The following is a 16,079-nucleotide window of genomic DNA, read 5'->3' as shown; positions in this document are numbered from 1 at the left end:
CAGACATCCTCAGTAAGCCATGATTGGTCTGTCTGCATTTCTATAGCAACCACCATCTCCAATCAGGAGTGAGCACATTAGAAGGCCTCACCCAATTTCACTGAAAGCAGGCTTGGTAGTATCTGTCAAACGCTTCGATCGTTCGACGTGAGGCCACCTACTTTTATTGAGACATCTGATTGGTCAGATTATAACTTTAATAACTTGTGGTACAACAATAATATGAAAAAAATAGGATTAACAAGAACATGTTAAAAGGCGTGTGTGTGCATGAACACACACACACACACACACACACACACACACACACATAACCAAAAGGTATTTTAACAAGAATAGTTACTCTCACAAATAGAATGACTGAGTAATAGCTGTTTATTTCTCTGTAGAAGTCTATGGGACTTCGGCTTCTTGGAACCAGCAGATACTTCCTATTAGAAACACAAAAGGGGAGGGGTTGCTCAGTTCAGTCCTTATTTACTGTCAATGGGTTGGCTAAAATTTGTAAACAATTTTCAGATTCTGTCAGATTAAACCTTTGTCTGGGATTTAAGGTGGAAGTTTAGTCAAAAACTGGTACGGCACATTTTTTTCTGGTTTTCAGTAGAAAAAAAATTGTATATTTTTCTGTATAAATATACAAAATCAAAAATACTGGTTAAAATGAAAAAAACACAAAAATGTAGAAATCAGTGAGGAATTTTTAATCATTCATAAACAAATGACTGAAGTCAAATAGATCACATGTGGAAAAAGTCGAGACACGTCTTTCCATAGCTGCTTTGGTTTGTACTTTCAACAGTACAGATAATACTTCTGCTATGCTCTTTATAAATAACGTACAACATTTTTTTTAATACATAAGATCTGCCCACCGATAGTGGATCCAAAAACATTTAGTTAAATTACTAGATGCACTCCTGTGTGCTGATATTAAATAGAATAAATTATGTCAGAAAAATGTCCAGGGAAAAATATACCTGATGGCATAAACCTATGTCCAATAGGCAACAAGCAGTCTGGCTTTTCCATAAATGGAGGACTTCTTTTATCTTTTTAGGAGTTCTACCCCACTCCACATGAGAGGCAGGTTTTCCAATCAAAGCACTCAGCTCCAACCTCTGCTTCCACATCTTTCATTTGGCAAGAATCTCTCCACTAGATGGAGCTCTTTCTCCACAGGTCGTCTTCTCTGTGAGGCTCAGTAAAGTCCGGTTTCTTGCTCATCTGCAGTCTCATAGTCGACACGTCTGGTATTTGCTGTGTGAGGAGGGGGCCAGTTCGTAGAAGAGGACGTAGGCGTTGCTGGTCCGTACCTGGCCGGAGGAAATGGGGCTCACCCTGCACAGAACACACCGTTCACACGGAAATGAGCCATGTTGTGAATGCACACACACACTCGCGTGCTCTTATATTTACACACTTCCTTGAACAAATATGGGTATAAATACCAACATGGCACCAGGATGAGAAATGCACAAAATACACGCAATTCGCCGGTATCAAAATGTCAACAAGGTGACAGGCGGTCATACAGGAAGGAGGCGGTACTTTTCCTTTGACAGCAGGTACATACAGTCCTGCATGGATAGACTACACGACTTGCTGCCCATCTGATAAGAGGACGCACAGAGTAATTCAATAATGTGAGATTTGATACCTGGAGTCATTGTAGCTGTACCACTCCCCCAGTGCAGGGTTCCTGCAGTACGCGGTGTAATGGCCTCCCAAGGTGTTCCCAGTGTGGTTGGATACCGCATACAGGTTATACACCGGATGCTCTGCATGGAGACCAAACCAAAACATCAGTCAACACTGGAGACTTTTTCACAACGTCCACCCAGCGCTCGGCAGATCCTTACCGCTGTTGTCTGCAGAAAACTCTCGCAGGTCCAGTTCTTTCAGAGGAAAGTTGACGAATGTGGAGAGTTTGCTGGAGCGGGAATTGGAGTCTGAGAAGCGCTTCAGGTCTGAGAGGGAAAAGGAGTTAAGGAACATGTCTGCGGTCCAATGAAGGTCCAAAAGTTTAAGATTTACAGAGTAAAACAAAATTACAGAAACATGAGCAGAACTTTTGATGGGTGTGACCTTTAACCCCTTTAAAGACCTACTCTGATAAAAATCAGTGTTTGGTGCTTTTAACACGCTCTTGGCAACGGGGAGGGGAAGGGACGTGGGTTTGGTCAACACCAACGGTCCTGCCCACAACTCAGAATATTTAGAGTGACCTCCTGAATGACCATTTAGTGAACTCCTGCCGCTCTGCAGAAACTATGTCTTAAAAAACAACACTTTTTTTCTTTTAGCTCAAGTGGCAAATTCCTGCATAAAAGACCACTGGGAACGCTTTTACAACAGAACAAATATGATGGGAGTGGGTCTTTAACACAGGAGCTTTAACTACAGTGTTTTCATTCTTTTGGAGCCAGGACTGCCTTGAAAAAGAGATTATTAATCTCAATGGGACAATTCCTGGGTAAATAAAGGTTAAATTAAATTAACTTTTCAAGCATTTATGCAAACGATGTGATTCCAGCAGATTCTGAAGCACAGAAAAGCAGCCTTCAGCTGATACATTTATGCAATCGACGTAAATCAGCTGATTCTGTCTTGGAGAAAAGCAGCTTTGCTCTGTTCTGCAACACTCTTTTACCACTTTTCAAATCAGCTGATTCCTGTCGATCATGTAAACGGTCGAACACGTGCGGCATGTCAAAGAACGCATGTTACACCGCCGCTGTTAAAGGGTTAAAGCGCCAATTGTCAGTAAGCATTAAAACTTGTTTAGGATGAGTAAAAAAAAAAAAAGAGGTAATTTTGACACTAGGATAATTTAGGGCTATTTTACAGTTAAAGTGTTAATTATATTTAAATAACGGGGTAAAAACAAACATGAATTAGCTAAAAAAATAAAATGAAGTGAGCAACAGAAGCTAGATATCCAAGCTGCAACTTTAAAACTGAGATCAGATTTACAAGCACTATAGATTTTATTTGTTTCACATCTTACACTGTTAAGAAAAAACAAGACAAAAACACACAAGTTCAGCAAAAACCCCAAGAAGAGAGCTCAGATCCTCTAACCATTTAGCAGAGTAAGCCACTGATTACCCACATTAAGATGGTTTTGTAACCGATGACCAAACATATTTAAACAACTACAATAAAACTCAGGTTAAATAGGAAAAGGCAACGTTCTTATTTCCAAATGATAATTCCTGATGTGTTCAGTTCCTGAGTGTTGGGGGCTCACTTCTCTCTCCATTGAAGCTAAGACCTTTTGGCTTTGAGATTTGCTTTTCTGTAAACTCAAGTTGACCTCGGTTGGAGTTGGCACTAACAGGGCAAACTTTAATAACTCAAATGGATTCAAGTGTCAAAGCAGTTGAACACACAGACCGAGCGCTCCTTCCTGCCTGTTCCACCACATCAACTATTATATAATCCCATCGTCTGTCTGCCTCCACATGGACCCACTCGCATTCACGTTACATAACAATCAATGACATCCACTTCTTTTTGAACATCCAAAGTTCAACCAGGCAGTAAAGATCAAGAAGACCTTGAACTTTGTCTTCTACAGACCCACGGCGGGGCACAACGCACTTTGATATACTGTCTTAGAGAAAACTTGTAGGTACAACTGAAAAGTTAACTTTGCAAAGAATTTGTGAACTCCCGTGTTTCGTTTTATCTATGCTTTCTTGATTATTTGAACATTTATAGCTTCTAAAAAGGCATCAACCTGATAAATGTTCAAATGTACTTTCTGCACGTTGCTGGTTCAGCTATAAGGATTCTATTTGAAGTCCCACTCCGCTCATCTTTGATCTATTTTCAAAGATCTTTTCTTTTCATTCGGATTATGCCGTTTTTAGCCAAAATCAAAAAACCTGTGTTGTCTTCAAGTATATTGTCTTTACAGAGCGCCAGGAGTTTGTTTGTTTTTTTAGAAATTTGCGTTCGAGTTGTAGCGTTGGTGCAAACCAACCCCGCCCCCTCTTCCCGTTGCCGAGCGTCTTTTTCAAACGCCATCTTTCCACTACTTCTGATTCACAACGATGTGAATAAAAATACAGCAGAAATGAAATTTTGAGCTTAATTTTCTTAACATCTGTCCAACATCATCAGAAAAATGCTAGAGAAACATGCTAAAATACCAGATTTTTTATCAGAGTGCCTCAAATCATGTCATAAAATCTGCATTTGGCGGAACTATTATATAAAACACAACTGAAGAACAATAGTGAGAACATTACACAGATTCACTAAATGTAGGAAGGCAAGACAAGGATACGGATGACGAGAATCTGAGGGAACTTCTGGATGCTGAACCTCTTGGTGCATTTTCTCCTGGCTTTGCATTTGTTGCAGGTCTGAGGAAAAAAATCAGAGGTTTGTTGCAGCTGCTGCTTCAAAACTCACATTATGCCAGCCTCAAAGAACAAAGTGGGGATTTTCACAGGAGGTTTCTTACCGGTTTCTCCTCTCCGTCCAACACATCTTCCTTTGTAAAAAGTCTCAGGCAGTCTTTGAGAGTCACCTCTCCAGGTCGTTCCTGCAGACACACAATCCACTCAGTAAATTGTGCCGACATTGTTTTGTTTGTTTGTTTGTGTGTTTGTTTGTTTTTCTACCTGGGCGATGGGTATGGACAGGTCCCAAAACGGGTCAAACATGGTGGAGCGGAAGCCGCAAACGGTGCACGTTAAAGAGCTCTTCAGCTGTCCCACAAACAGGTCTGCAAGTAAGAAGAAATATCACTGAATGTGCACAAGTTCAAAGTTTAAAGGGGGATTTAAGGCCTTAAAAATGTACCCACCCACAACTTTACTGTCCTCCCTTGCCAGGTACAGGTTCCACATTCGCTTGCTTTTCTCCTCATCTCTGAGACAGGAAGTAGATCATCTTAAACAACATTTACATCAAAATCTCCCAAACCAAAAGAGTTTATGGTCAAAACACAGAGTTAAAGGGAGAAATGAGGCGTTTGCACCCTTTTTCGGCATGCAGCCGAGCTTTAGAATACTAGAAATGACTTGCAGAAGAACAGGTTTCTGACTTACGAGTAATGGTCAAAGTCCTCGACAGACGACCTCGGACGGACCGTCACCCTGTTCACCTCGTTGTGAAGGCCGTCCAACAGAGAGCGCAGAAATTCTTGGGCGTCCTGCTGACTGTAGAGGGAGAAGACGCCTCTTTAGGACTTACGTCCTCAAACAAATATATCTGACTGGATGTTTTAAAAATGTTTGCATATGTCAGACAGTTTGTTTTTTTTTGAAATTTATTTATTATTATTATTTATTTATTAACTTTATTACCATTCTTTATGTTTGCGGTGGATTTGGTCAAAACCAGTGAGAATTTACTGAGAAAAAGTCCATAAAAACAGGAACGTTGGAGATAAAAAATGTTTAATATCCTAATTTTGGGCCACGAAGTTGTCAGAAAGCTGAGGATCACAAAGACAGGCTTGTTTGCTTGTGATTTAAATTGAAACAGTTTTTCTTTTGACTGATTCCTTCGAGCTGATACTGATACAAAATGAAGCTCATGTTGCTGTTTTTACAGCTGCCACAGCTAAACCAGTTATGCAAAGAGCCTTGAGGGCATCCAGGACTGGTTCCATGAAAAATAAAGCTTTTAAAACAGTTTATGAATTCATATTATATAGTTTGAGGTCCTCCAATGTTTCTTAATGCAAATATAAGCAGGTCTTGTAACAGCAACGTTGGTCAGATGCTGCTTAAAGATGATTTTTTTCATTATTCTAAAGTTAAAATGACCTAATGGATGAGCTATAGATGGTCTATGTAATGGAATCTGGTAGAACGTGTTCCCACCAAAGGCTTCCGGTCCAACAAAAACAGTCTTTCATTTGTTAAAATGCAAAATGCAAAAGGCTTCCCTTAAGAGAAGAGAAGGCATCTGGTAACATAATTTAAGTGATTAGAGCTCCCTTACAAACCTGATGCAGATCAGGATTTATGCTCTTAAACGGTAAGCTGCCTTTGGCAACCAAAAGAGCAAACAAAAACCATTTGGTCACTAGCTTTGCTTAGACCAGCCTTGTCTTTGTTCTCAGTGCTGTAGCTCTCCTTTACCACATTTCTTCCTCTTATTTGAGAGAAAGTTTTACTGCCATCAGTTTTTTTCTCTCGGTCAAACAACAAAAAGAGAAAAACTCCTTGGACTCAGCAGGCTTTAGTTTGACCGAACAACCGAAAAAGCCCAGAAAAATATTGTGTTTTTTGAGTAACTTTCAAAGTAAAACGCAAACATTGATCGAGAAACTCCTCTAGTGTCCAGCAACTGCTTAAAATTCCCCCAAAAAACTTCATAAAGTCCAAAAAAAAACTGTAAACGTCATAAAAAAAATGTTCTAATTGCAGCTGAGTAAAATACACGTGTGATGTGTTGCTGCTCATTGGAGGTTTAATCACCTCATTCTAAGATAAGATAAGGACAAAAAGATGTTTAACTGCAGCATAAATGTAAAACTTCATAAAACTTCAGGGGGTGGGGCGTTCGCCTCATATGATGAACATAACAGATTCAGACAACTTACTTGCAGCCGACGAACTTTGGAGCGACTCTCTGGATCTCACTCCTGAAGTCAGAGGGGCTGATGGCTTCAATGTTCACGGACGTCCACAGACTCTGGGTCAGCTTAGCGAACTCTGAGGCAGAAAAGACGACAAAGTAAAACACCAAAAGAAGCCACGAACAACACGGAGTTACCATCCACGTTCTGCACGTAAACCTTGTGCCCTGACAGCGTTTTACATTAAACGCTTCTGCAAATAAAACACCTCCTGATGCAATAACTGCTGGAGATGTTCTCCTCTAGACCCTAAAGAACCTGGAAATGTGTCGGAACACATTTCCAGGTTCTTTAGGGACCACAAAAACCCTTGGAGCATAAAGAACTGCTGTTGACAAGCAGAAACCCCGATGAGACCCAAACATTTATGTCAGAGCAGTTTCTGCTGCACATTCCACCACATATAGCAGTACAAACCCAACCAAATCTGAGCAGATATGAGCCAATCTGACTAAACCCAACCAGATTTGAGCAGATCCGACCTAATCTGACAAATCTAACCAAACCTGACCAGATCTGACATATCTTACCAAACCCGACCTGACCAAATGTGACCAAACCCAACCAGATCAGAGCAGATCCGACCTAATCTGACAAATCTAACCAAACCTGACCAGATCTGACATAACTTACCAAACCCGACCTGACCAAATGTGACCAAACCCAACCAGATCAGAGCAGATCCGACCTAATCTGACAAATCTAACCAAACCTGACCAGATCTGACATAACTTACCAAACCCGAACAGGTGAGACGAACCTGACCAGATCTGATCAAATCTGACAAAAACCAACCAAATGTTACTTAAAGTTAAAACTAACAAATATTTTGCAAAAAGCTTTAAAAGAAGCTACAGTTACCTATGTAGTTTGTATCTATATTTTTTGGAAAGATATATAAAAAAGACCAAGAAATCTTGTAGGTATTTAGCAATAAAGTTTTAGTGTCTCTTATACAAGAAGAGAACTCTTGATAGAACCGATCTAGAGCCCCATTTTCTGTCCGAGTCGTTTTAGGTCACAGAACGGAGACGTATAGGTGTAAAAAGTCAAATAAAGCAACAATAAACGGCCTGCTGCTCATCCATAAAGTGCTTCTCGGGTTTCATAGTCCTCTGGGTTTCTGACATGTAGGGCAGTGTATCAAAGGTGAACCTTGCCTTCCATGAGCGCCGCGTTGGTCCTGTTGTTCACGTCCAGGCGGTGCACGTTCCTCAGGCAGTAATCCCTCAGCTCTGAAGTGTTGCTCAGACATTGGAGGATGGAGTTCATGAAACACTGAGAATCAGAGAATCCTGGTCACTACGGAGGCAACAGGGTCACTTTGACCGTTCTCGAGCGTTAGGGGATGCTTACCGTGTTGCCCAAGTTTCTTAACCCCACCAAACCCTGAGGACTCTTGTTCTGTTAGAAACAAAAGTGAAACTGTGAGAGTCAAAAACTAAAATGTTGAAGAATTCAACAGTCTAATTGACAAGCCACATTCAAACCATCATTTGTCACAGACATACGGACAAGAACAAACACAACTTTGTCCCGACCACTACATGATTTTAAAATGACGTTTTACTGCATCTCTAAGGAGACGAATTAAGTTTTTCTTTAACTTTACTTTCATCTTTGCTTATCTATCCATCTGAGGAATTTCTTATCAGACAACCAGATTTCTTCAGGTTCAATTCAATTCAACTTTATTGATATATCCCAAAATAATAACAGCAGTCATCTCAATGGGCTTCGTACCAGTGATAGGCATAAATTAAGTATCCATCCATATATTTATATATATATGTGTTTTAGGCCTGCACAATATACCGCAAATTTATCGTTATCGCAATATCCAGCTCTGCAATATGCATATCGCAAAAGACGGCGAATATCGCAATAAATCGCAAACCCAAAATGTGTTAAAACAATCTTCTAGCAGCTTGAAGCATTTAACGAATCAAATAAATCCCTTTATGCTTTGACCAATCAGATGGACGCCTTCCCATTGTTGACCAATCAGATGGAGGCCTATTATGTTAACCCTGGTCCTGAAGAGCCTCAACCCTGCCTGTTTTCCAGCTCTCCTTAACCAGCTTGCTGTTGATTGGCTGACTCAAGTGATTTCACATCCTGATTGACTGAACACACCTGATTTTGGTTATCATTATCGAGCAGTCTAGGGAGAATTGGAAAACAGACAGGGTTGAGGCTCTTGAGGACCAGGGTTAGCCACCCTGACGTTTGTCCCCCATGTCGATGAGGGTCATTTGGAGTATAATTTTTAAACTGTTGCAATGAAATGGGAATGATGTTTTTGTTTATTTTTCTATTTGTTTATTTACCGCAAATTTATCGTTATCGCAATATTGATCACTAATATCGCATATCGCAAGTTTTCCTCATATCGTGCAGCCCTAATGTGTTTATATAAGTACATATTCATCCATCCATCTATCTAAACATTTAGATACATCTAGATGTATTGATAGATCAATAGATAAATAGATATATTCATCTATCCATCCATCTTCTCATGTACCTAACCATCCATCCTAAAGATTTTATATTTTAGGATGTAATAGAAAAATGCTAAGGTATTTTACTGAGTTACTGAACAAAAATGGATAACAGACAACAAAAATACACTTTCTGATTCACTTTTTAGGAATTTAACACTCTGTCGTAAATTTCTGTGCATCGTTTGCAAACCAGTAATTTCTTAATTACATTTTATTAAAGTGTTCTGTGCAGAAAATATACTGATCATTGCTTGTTATGTTTATGTTTAACCTTGATAACATTGTGAACAACATTTTGCTTGTGGATGCAGCAAGAAGAAAGGGGAATTGTTGACGGTTTCGTGTTTGGGCCAAAAATGTCTGTTTTTCAGAAAAGTCTCAAGGCTCTAGTGAAGTAAAGGCGCCGTGTCACGCCGTGGAGCTGGACCAATCAGGAAAGCTTCCTCTAAACCCTCCAACCTCTGTTTTCACCGTAAACATTGGAACACGTAAACATCACTTTGCAGGTCGTTTCGTGGACTCTGACGTGAATTTGTGTTTTTCGAGTTTAAGCTGTTTTGTGTGGAGACACATCTGCTGCAGCGTTCCTCCACTGTGACGAAAGCCCGCAGGGCTCTGTGGCATTTCCACACAGCTGCTGTTCCTGCTTCCAAAGAAAAAATGCGCCCCTCGCCGTTCCGAGTCCTGCACCCGGCTGAGCGGCGTCACGCCACCTTGCAGCCGGAGCGCTCTGCGAGGAATCTGCAGGAAGTCTGCAGTTTCACGCTCAGCTTTGTTAATCATCTGCGTTTGGATGCATGCGTAAGCTCATGCTGACTGAGATTTCTCTGAAAATCCAAACAACTGGAAACACAAATGTACAGATTCTGAACGGCGAGCGGTGGCTTGGATCGGAACAGCACGGCACGGACCAGCTTAGTGGATTTGCAAGTCAGACAAAATTTTGTTTTTCTGGTTATTTCTTAACATTTTTGTTTATTTATTATTTTTCCTGTAAACGTAGCTGTAAATTTGATCATGATCAAATATTTTTTAATGTATGAATGACACGCTGACCCAAATCTATCTATCCATCCATCCATTGATGAAAGAATGAATGAACGCTGACCAAATAACACCTTCAAGACTTTGTTGTTTACGTAACATTTACAAATAAAGTTTGTATCTGTCCATTTATCTTTTTTTTATATATTTATCTGTTTCTTTTTAATTTTTATTTCATTTAATCTTAAATTTGATCAAATTACAAATTATTTCAATGCATGAATGATTCATTGACCAAAGACTTAAACACTTAAAATTTCGTAGTACATCCAGCATCCAGCATCCATCCATCCTCCATCCATCCATCCATCCAGCATCCATCCATCCATCCATCCAGCATCCATCCATCCAGCATCCAGCATCCAGCATCCATCCATCCATCATCCAGCATCCATCCATCCATCCATCCATCCATCCAGCATCCATCCATCCATCCATCCAGCATCCAGCATCCATCCATCCATCCATCCATCCATCCTCCATCCATCCATCCATCCATCCTCCATCCATCCATCCATCCATCCTCCATCCATCCATCCATCCTCCATCCATCCATCCATCCATCCTCCATCCATCCATCCATCCATCCTCCATCCATCCATCCATCCTCCATCCATCCATCCATCCTCCATCCATTCATCCATCCTCCATCATCCATCCATCCTCTCATCCATCCATCCATTCATCCATCCTCCATCCATCCATCCATCCATCCATCCACAGAGATAGAAAAGCCCAAAAGCATCACTAAACCTGTGAATTATCAACACTATCCCCATAGAAACGAGCAGACAGGATACTGTAGGAATTGCTGCACAAACTTCTGAATAAAATCTGGATTCAAAGTTTTTTACATTCATTTATTCTGAATAAAACTTCCTCCTCTGGGAGGATTTCTCGTCTTTTTGGGGAGAATTACAATTTGGAACTCCAACCATATGAAAACCTAAAACATTTGAAGATGTTTGTGGAGTCCAACGCTGTTTGCCGTCTGTGCAAACATTGCTAAGAAGCACACGACGGGCTATTTTAATCAGAACTGAAACGTGTTTGGTTTATTACATCAGCTGTTGTCGTCCTGCAAACGCCCTCAAGTTCAATCCGGTTCTGGAGAAAACTACGGCTCAACTACACAAACTCAGCTTTAGAATCTGACGGGGATGAAGTCCGGCTGGATTCAGACTGACTGAAATAAACTTTCATGAACAAATTGGGTCAGATTCTTCTAAAAGGCCAACTGATCAGATTATTTTGAGAGACCATGAGATTATTTTGAATGATTTCTGATTAAGACATTTATGAATCAGAAATGCTTTCAAACTCAAACAAATCATGATAGATTGGAGCATTTTAAGGTAGAATGAACAGTAAAACTTCAGATTCTCGGTACTGAAGTTCTTCTTGGCGGTAAAACATTTACTAAAGCAACAATCCCTCAGCGAAAAGGAGTCGGCGTCAGCCGGGTCACGACCTGTGACCTTCCTGGGCTCAGTGACGGAGTAGCACGAGTGTAAGTGACACGCTTGGACGCATCTGGACGTCAAACCTTTTTTTTTTTTTCTTCCCCTTTTAATCGTCTCCTAAATGTCTTTGAGCGGACGATGAAATAAAAATGTGAGAAAATCTGTCAGCGGGCCCTTCTGGCTCCAACCCCGCCATATGGGACGGACCGGGCCCCGTCGGCAGGCTCCTCCCGCTTTGCCAGGCCCGTCCAGAACCACAGGAAGTGTTCAGGTCATCTGTGCCGTGAAGGAGAACGCTGGCAGCACTTCAAAGGACGGAGAACTAAATGTCCTAAACCCACATGACCCTGCAGGCCTGATGAGAGGAGGCAGAACGCGCGGCGCCGGTCATGCCACTCCCTCCCAAACAATAGACGCTTTAATCCGATGATGATGATGATGATGATGATGATGATGAACATTATTTAGGTGTAAAAAACAGCTCCTGTGAAGCAGAAACTTGCATCAGCTGACCCTCACAAAGATCTGCCTAATGCAGGAGGAGCTGCAAACCCGTGACCCTCAGGAGGGCCCCCCCACGGGGGCAAATATGTGCCGACTGTGGGCAGATTTCCTCCCGCTCGCAGGATCAGCTGCACTTCTTTGGAGGCGCTCCTTATCAGCAGCTCTGCCTCCCCGTTACGCAACTGGAAGTGTTCATTTTAATGCAGACATCTGCTGTTTCAACACCTCCCTCTGTGCTCCTCCACGGGGGGGGGGGCTGAAGGTCACACTGGAACTTTTATGAGGAAACTCTGACATTTATCCAACATTATTTGCATGACAAAGTGAACTTTTTTTTTTTAATTTTAAGAATATTTTTTATATCCTCTAGGATACCCCAAAGTATTAAAATTAATGTTCACCATTAATATAGCATTTAAAAAAAGTCAGCAATTTAACTTCAAAAGCAAAAATGTTTAGATACAATTTTATAGTTGTCTGTGAACGCATCACGTGATCAGGGTTGAACAGTTCAGCCTCAAACTTTCTGGTTCCTCCTTAAAAAATTCTGCCCGGTGCCGTTCGGAGGTTCTGGACTCACCTTGGCCTGGTTGATGATGAGACCCATGAAGGTGGACACCAGCACGGACCGGGAGAACCGCTGGCTCTTGCGCCGCAGCTCCGGTTTGTCCAGAGGGAAGGCGGCCGGTTCCTCCGGTACCGTGACCGTGTAGGAGTGTCGCAGACTCGGCATGATCTTGTCGCGTAAAGTAAACGTTCACGGACACCCGCACGGGGCTGGAAATGTCCGCTTTTTCCAGAGAAAGGGGGGCGAAGAGGGGTAAAACTGCCAGTTAAGTAAAAAAAAATCGGTGTGGAGTTCTCACGCGTGTCGTCTTCTCTTCGTGGTGACGCCAAAGGAAAAGCCACCAGCTGCGTGGGTGAAAGCTGCTGTCACGCGCGTACAACTGCGCGGTGTTGAAGTGACGGAGGGAGCGCGCGGGCGGCAGACTTTACTGCGCGCAGTGAACGCCCCCTTCTCTGCCTTCTCTCACGGAGAGAAACTATGCTGCCTTCAAGCGCTGTTGGACAAAACAGATGCGTTCAAGTGTGTGGAATGTAAAGAATTCCGGAAAAAGAAAAAACTCTGGAAATTTTCCATCAAATTGTTAAAAACTTTACCTTTCTTTGAAAAAACTACTAAATTACTCAATACATAAATGTAAGCAGATAAATCAGTCATAACTTGTTTATTTTTGTAAAAAAAAAAGAAAAAAAAGATGTAATTACTTTTGGTAAAAAGAAGAATAAAGCCATTCGTACTTAATTGTATTGTTAATTTTTAATTATATTTCTAGTGTTCTACTGTTTTAGTCTATCCTAATTATGCAAACATGTAAACTTATGTTACCAAATAAGTGTAAACTATAGGAAAACCACTTACCTGTGTTTCCCTGTGTTATTAACAATTTGGTATATCTGAAAGTATTTTTAATGTACTCGTTGAGTTTTATTTTTATTATTTAATCTCTTGACATTTTTTTTGAGGCATTACAACAATTCCATAGAACTAAGCAGCAATTACCCTGTAATTAAAAGCAAACCATATTCAATAGACACTTTGAAAAAGGGGAAATTGTTGGAATGTGCGCTGCAGCAACGTAAAATAAACTCAATAAAACCTATAAAACATGAAACAGTATTTTTGCAAGGTGTGAAACCTTTTCAGACATTACTTAGAAAACGGCCTGCTTTACTCTCATTTTTGCATTTACGCGCATTAAAATGTAACTTTTAGTACTTTATAAAACCTGCTCTTTTCTATTTGAGGCTTTATGTCACTTTATTTGACCTTTCTTTGTTGGAGTGCAAACCTAGAGTGACAAATTTCCTCTGAGCAGCAAATCAGGCCAGAGGCAGCCGGAAGATTCCTGGTAAAAGGGAGACATATTTCTGAAGACCTTTACATAAATATAGTTCCTCACAGTTTGCCGTTCAGTTTTACATGATTGAATATGAATCCCTTCTTTCTTGTTGACTTTGAGCTTTAGATTGTGTGCTCTGACACAGTTCTGGATCTGATGAGAGGTGCCGTAGGCGCATCGTAAACCTTTACATTACCTTTATCACTCTTCAGTCCTAATTCATGGCATGTGGGAGAACGCTCAAGGTGCAGGGCAAAGTCTGGAGTTTATGTAACGGCGTTATCAGCAGATTTTATGCCTCGAAACTACATTTATACTGCAAGTCCACCTAATCGTTTTGAGGTCTGTACAGGTGGACATGTACATGTATTTAAAATACTGATAAACACAAAGGGCTGACAAGAAATCCAAGGAATTGACCTCCAGGAAAGTGATTTATTCTAGCATTTGTGAGAGCACTTTGTATGATTGTCATGGCGAAGCATTGAGGGAGCGAAACACTTCCGACGCCGTGAACCGCAAATGAAAGCCCACGCTCAGGAGAATGTGACGCCATAACTTCACCACATTCCAGGCTTGACTGAATCCTGTTGGGTCAGCAGGGCAGAGCTTTTCAGAAAGATCTGAAAGCAGTGGCGTCGGGTCAAGGACGGCTTTGCATTGGATGGGTCACACCGTGCAGTCACCCCCCGGTTCAAGTCCCGGCTGGGGGACCTGAACCAGAACATCAATGGGGGACCTTCCTGTGTGGAGTTTGCATGTTCTCCCCGTGCATGCGTGGGTTCTCTCCGGGGTCTCCGGCTTCTTACCACCGTCCAAAAACATGCTTCATAGGTTAATTGGTTGATCTAAATTGTCCATAGGTGTGAGAGTGCATGAGTGTGTGATTGTGGCCCTGCGACAGACTGGCGAACTGTCCAGGGTGTCCCCTGCCTTCGCCCACAAGTCGCCGGGATAGGCTCCAGCAGCCCCGTGACCCCGAAAGGGATAAAACGGCAGATGATGAATGAATGAATGTTTTAAGGTCAGAAAAGCGGTTTTGTGTTTTATTTTTATTTTTATTACTTTCAGCCTTTAGGCACACATGATTTTTGAGGGTTTTTTGTTGGTGCCATCGCCCTGAGGAAAAAAGTGTGCAAGAAGCAGCTCTGCAAAAAAAATAAAAAATAAAACCCTGGTGCAACAATTCATGTCCTGCTTTGCAAAATTACAGTAGACTAGGAATCTACCGTAACCCTTGTGCGATCTTAGATGACCCCCCCCTTACATTGACGTGTTCTCCCTACCATGACAAAGGTGGATAAAGGTGGAAAGATTTCATGTAATCCATGGACACCAGTGAAGATCACAAATCATTGAAGAAAAAAGGTTCAGAGCACTGTCTAGTGGGTCTAGATGACCCAACTCCCAACGTTAAAGTGCCTAGGATAGCACAAGGGTTAATCCCACAAAGTGTAGAATTACCCGGCCATTCATGTTTAACCAACAATGTCGGAACCTCCGCTGCAAGAAATTAGTGCACTCAAGAAGTCAGATCATATGTGTCCTTCACTGACGGGCCGCTGTGAGCTTTTGTTGACACCGTGTGCGCATGTTGTCCTGAACTGGAGAAATGATGCAACCTGGGAGGAAATCCTGTATCTCTGCAGACTCTGACCAAACTCTGTCCTCCACAAACCTAGAGAGTCATGGGAACACAGTATGGGAAATCGAATGTTTTGTTCCTTCGAACATCTATCAAGTCAACAAATAAGAACTCAAAAAGATTTGACAAAATTTTAAATGGGATTAAACCAATTTTAGAATTTTTAACCCTTGTGCTATCTTAGATGACCCCCCCCTTCCATTTACGTGTTCTCCCTACCATGACAAAGGTGGATAAAGGTGGAAAGATTTCATGTAATCCATGGACACCAGTGAAGATCACAAATCATTGAAGGAAAAAGGTTCAGAGCACTGTCTAGTGGGTCTAGATGACCCAACTCCCAAAGTTAAAGTGCCTAGGATAGCACAAGGGTTACCCCTATCAGTTCAATCTTTTTCTAATGAC

General features: G+C 41.5%; 1 protein-coding gene across 1 annotated transcript; it reads right to left on the bottom strand.

The window, feature by feature from the left end:
* Window positions 1-683: 683 nt before the first annotated feature.
* On the bottom strand, window positions 684-13,160 carry LOC101165751 (ubiquitin carboxyl-terminal hydrolase 2). The gene is made up of 12 exons (XM_004076838.4): window positions 12,706-13,160; window positions 7,964-8,011; window positions 7,768-7,885; window positions 6,572-6,683; window positions 5,067-5,177; window positions 4,823-4,887; window positions 4,638-4,741; window positions 4,478-4,558; window positions 4,298-4,376; window positions 1,863-1,970; window positions 1,661-1,781; window positions 684-1,341 (listed from the first exon to the last, which is right to left on the bottom strand). The coding sequence occupies exons 1-12, from the start codon at window positions 12,856-12,858 to the stop codon at window positions 1,236-1,238; spliced, it is 1,206 nt and encodes a 401-aa protein (XP_004076886.1). The 5' UTR covers window positions 12,859-13,160; the 3' UTR covers window positions 684-1,235.
* Window positions 13,161-16,079: the final 2,919 nt, after the last annotated feature.

Source organism: Oryzias latipes, chromosome 14, assembly GCF_002234675.1.
Source record: "Oryzias latipes chromosome 14, ASM223467v1".
Lineage (NCBI taxonomy): Eukaryota > Metazoa > Chordata > Actinopteri > Beloniformes > Adrianichthyidae > Oryzias > Oryzias latipes.
Note: the sequence above shows the minus strand (reverse complement) of the source record. Positions and strands in the feature narration are given on the sequence as shown.